The sequence below is a fragment of the Anopheles arabiensis genome, chromosome X (genome assembly GCF_016920715.1).
Source record: "Anopheles arabiensis isolate DONGOLA chromosome X, AaraD3, whole genome shotgun sequence".
Lineage (NCBI taxonomy): Eukaryota > Metazoa > Arthropoda > Insecta > Diptera > Culicidae > Anopheles > Anopheles arabiensis.
Window position 1 is genome coordinate 19,649,265 of NC_053519.1, and position 4,640 is coordinate 19,653,904.

Consider the following 4,640-nt stretch of genomic DNA (forward strand, 5'->3'; position numbering starts at 1 on the left):
CTTCTTTGGCTGTGTGAAATTCCAAGATGGTGGGGATAAGGCTCCCCTCGTTTCACGAACTCCCATTCGTTCGCCATCGGTGCCAGATCGCGAGGTGGGGGTAGTGAGAGAATCCAGTAGCAGGCGCACGAGATCGCATCAGCTCGGCGCCATTGCCGGCAGTACCTACGGGCGTGAGTGAGATGCACCAACACTGCCACTAGCAGTGTGTGATTTTTACACACACACACACACACACACACACACACACACACACACACACACACACACACACACACACACACACACACACACACACACACACACACACACACACACACACACACACACACACACACACACACACACACACACACACACACACACACACACACACACACACACACACACACACACACACACACACACACACACACACACACACACACACACACACACACACACACACACACAAATACTGCGACACCTTTGGACAGCCTAGAAGGATTATTTGTTGGAGCTGCTAGATCTGCAGGACATGCTGGGTATGCCGTGATTGTTTAGTATGGTTTAAAAAAAGAAACAAACAACAACAATCGGTTTTATGTCAGACCGGTGCACTGCAAAACCACCACTGGAAAACGTAAAAAGGGTGACTACGCCCCCGAACTAACCCCGAACGATCGCAAGGATTGATGACCTACACCTCCCTTCTCCAACCAACTCCCTCCACACCAGTCCCATGTTGTGTACTATGTGTCGCCATCGTTTTAAACAGCGCATTCGTGCCCTTTGCTCCGGTTCTAGTAGTGGTGATGGGTCGGCACCATAGGGGAATGGGGTAAGATTCGCGCGTGCGTATGTGTTTGAGCGGATGCAGCGTTGGCAGCGGCGAGCCAGACGTCCCAGCACACAGTATCACGACGGCAGCGTGGTTGAGATATATCGTGTCGTGTGTGCTGTTCCCGCGGGTCATCGTCACCATCATCATACAGTGTACATTCGCCGAAAATTGTTTCTTCCGCGCGGAACCGCGACAAACTCACACAGACAACTTCGGTCCAATGAAGTGCGCTTACTCCGCATTCATGTCCCCGTAAAAATCACACTAATCAGTCGTCAGTTGTCTTCCGGTAAGCCTTTCCGAAACGTCATCCTTCTGGCCAATAACGGCTTGGATGGAACCGGTACTGCCGTAGGCAGCTTAAGGCAGGTAACGGTCAGCTAGGAACAATGCTAGTGCCGCAGGACATGTTAACCGTGCAGTCGAAGACGATCTTCCAAATCAACAAGTACTACGCGGAGAAGGTACAGGTGCGCATGGGCAACATCGCCCTAGTGCTGCGCGAGATTTGCAAAATCGTTCAGGAGGTGCTGCGTGAGGTAGAGGTACAGGAGCCTAGATTTATCTCTAGCCTGGTCGAATGCAATGGAAGGTAAGTTGAAGAGCTTGTCACTTCTTGTCTCGGAAGTCCTAGATTGGGAGATGGCTTTAAAGCTGACGCAATATATGGACATAACCCTACTTTTTCAGATACGAAGGTCTGGAAGTAATCTCGCCGACGGCATTCGAGGTAGTACTCTACCTGAACCAGATGGGAGTATTCAACTTTGTGGACGATGGGTCACTGCCAGGCGCAGCAGTGCTAAAGCTTAGCGACGGCCGAAAACGCTCCATGTCCTTGTGGGTGGAGTTCATCACCGCGTCCGGCTATTTGTCCGCCCGGAAGATCCGGTCCCGGTTTCACACGCTTGTCGCCCAAGCAGTTGAGAAGTGCCCTTACCGGGACATGGTGAAGCTGGTGCCCGACACGACGGAGGTGAAGCTGCGCATCCGCGAACGGTACACCGTCCAGATTACGCCCGCCTTCAAGTGTACGGGCATCTGGCCGAGGTCGGCTGCCCATTGGCCCATTCTCAACATACCTTGGCCCCATCCGGCCCTGGTTGCGGAGGTCAAGACGGAGGGGTTCGATTTGCTTTCGAAGGAGAGCGTTATCCTGCAGGGCAAGAACGCGAACGTTGAGGGTGACGCCTGGCTGCTACACTTTACCGAGGCGGAGAATCGGTTGCTGCAGGGCGGATACCGGAAGCGGTGCCTCAGCATCCTGAAGACGCTGTGCGACCGGCATCTAGAATTGCCCGGTGCACCAATCGGGTATTACCATCTTAAGACGCTGTTGTTGTACGAGTGTGAGAAGCATCCGCGCGAAACGGAGTGGGATGCAGGCTGCGTCGCGGATCGGTTGAATGGGATCTTCCTACAGCTCATCTCTTGTCTGCAATGCCGCCGTTGCCCGCACTACTTTCTGCCCAGTCTTGACCTGTTCAAGGGCAAATCGCCGACGGCTTTGGATAATGCTTCCAAACACGTGTGGCGGCTCTGTCGGGACATTCTGACAAGCAGTAAAGCGTTCGATCGACTGTAATCGCCAGCAGAAAGTGGTGGACGACCAAAGGATCAGAGACCATATCAGAGCATGAATTGACAACATTCAATAGCTAAATCAAACCAAGTTTGAATGCCCTTGTCAGAGAGCAAACGTATATGTGAACGGTATACGAATGATGATATAGAGACGAGCTTGGCAGGTGGTTGTAATTGACTAATCGTTGAGCAATAGAGATGACATCGTTTGCTTGATTTATTTTGTTCTAAGAATTATGTCAAAATTATTCTTTAGTCAATGGTCTAAAGTTAAATTTGAAACAAAGCTGCGGTCACCATACAACTGGCAAGCAACAAAGTTGCGGACAACTGCATTAGATCACGGCCTAAGTGCACGAGGTGTAGAAGAAGTAGTCCAGTGAACGCAGTGTATGATTCGTTTCGCTTTGCTTAGTCCCATCTTTTCTGTGACATCTTTGTTAGAGGGTGCTGTTTCTATTTCTAATCCGAAATAAACGTATAAACAATTCGTGACAAAGTGTGTGATATTTGTAAGCATCATGTTATTAATGTTGCTGTGTTTGCGATTGTTAGTCAGCTTTTTATGCTAGAAGACACAGAACAAGTGGATTTTTTTTTCTTTATATATATATTTTTATTGTATTGAACAAGAAAAAGCTATGCAAACCAAAACAACAGAAACAAATGGATAAACATTGGCTCTCTTAAGCTTTTTTTTATAAATAATAGGGAGAGGGGCGGAAACAAAACATGAACCTGTAAAATAGAGTAGAGGTTATAGGTAAATTAAATAGTTGATTATTATCATTAGTGTGGGTTCGGGCCACCATAAAAAATATTTCTTTTAAGTTTATACACGCTTTGTAATATTTTATTATGATGACACAGGGTGTGCAAACTGCAAAGAAAATTTACATATTTTATTACAAGTTCCTCCTCCGACGTGACATTACACAGATTATGTATATCTATTCGGATATAGCGGACGAAGAAGAAAGAAAAAGAAATTTGCTCTTCTAGTCGAATAGTTTGCCGAACCCTGGGGTAAGGGAATGTTGCAATCGTTCTGTTATGTTCTGTTGCAACCGAATTTGGACATATTATATATATATATATATATATATATATATATATATATATATATATATATATATATATATATATATATATATATATATATATATATATATAATTTATATATAATATATATTTATGTTATAAATAAATAAAGAAAACTCAACAACCACAGAAACACTGACAGAATCAGCATAAACCTACCCTATTTGTAACGCTGTACGGCACCTGTTTGAGTTCCAAAAACTCAACTAGCAGGACGAGCTTGTTGTGAAAACAACATTAAAATTGGCGCAAAAAAATTAACTAGCTACAATATTTTTTACTGACATCACGCAACAAACTTTAACTAAGCTAAATGTGTTGTGCGTTCTCAAATGTATTTTTGGGTTCTTTATGTATTATATATGGCTTGACTTAAGTGATAGGGTAATATTAATACTATATGTTATGACGACTATGCTTGGTCAACTACAATTGCATTAAACAATATAACCGTAATACAATAACTAACTGAAATTTTTTTGCCGAGAACCATTTTTTGGAGTTATATGTGATTGAGAAATAAAATAAAATATTTTTACTTAATCTTTAAAGTAGTTCACGAAGTGTGCAACTACAGTGTTTGGTTCGTGCGATTTTCCTGTTTGTATCTATCCTCGTATTGTTTTCGTATGTCTCGAATAAAATTCTGATGCAACGAATGAGTGCTTCATCCACAAAGGACTGAACACCCTAAAGCAGGCCAATTCCTCTATACAAACATTCAATTATCTCGACCTCCCGCCGTGATGGCCCGTACTTAATCGTATTAATTAATGCCACATTCCAGCACAAATAATGATATCAAGTGGGCACGCGGGCTCTGCTTTTAAAACGAACCGAGCATGTTAACCTATAACAAAAAAACAAAAAATGACACCCTTGCTATGTGTGTTTTTGGTTGTGGAATAACTGGACGTTTAATTGTTGTTTTGTATTAAATTAAGGAAAAATTAACAGCTCATTAGCAAAGCAACTAAGGGTAATAGGGAGAATGATATCATTGTAAAGTGGCGAAACATGTTCCTTGTGAAATAAAAACTTAGATTAAACGAAAATGTGCAAATCCTAAGTAGAGTAACAAATAACAAGGTTCTGTTGCCCCATTCCTTTCAAAAACGTTCAGGAAAGAAAT

The 4,640-nt window shown here is 43.6% G+C and overlaps 1 protein-coding gene across 1 annotated transcript; it reads left to right on the top strand.

The window, feature by feature from the left end:
- Nucleotides 1–414: 414 nt before the first annotated feature.
- On the top strand, nt 415–3,242 carry LOC120906617 (protein mab-21-like). The gene is made up of 2 exons (XM_040318416.1): nt 415–1,415; nt 1,514–3,242. Exons 1-2 carry the CDS (start codon nt 1,213–1,215, stop codon nt 2,406–2,408), a joined length of 1,098 nt encoding a protein of 365 aa, XP_040174350.1. The 5' UTR covers nt 415–1,212; the 3' UTR covers nt 2,409–3,242.
- Nucleotides 3,243–4,640: the final 1,398 nt, after the last annotated feature.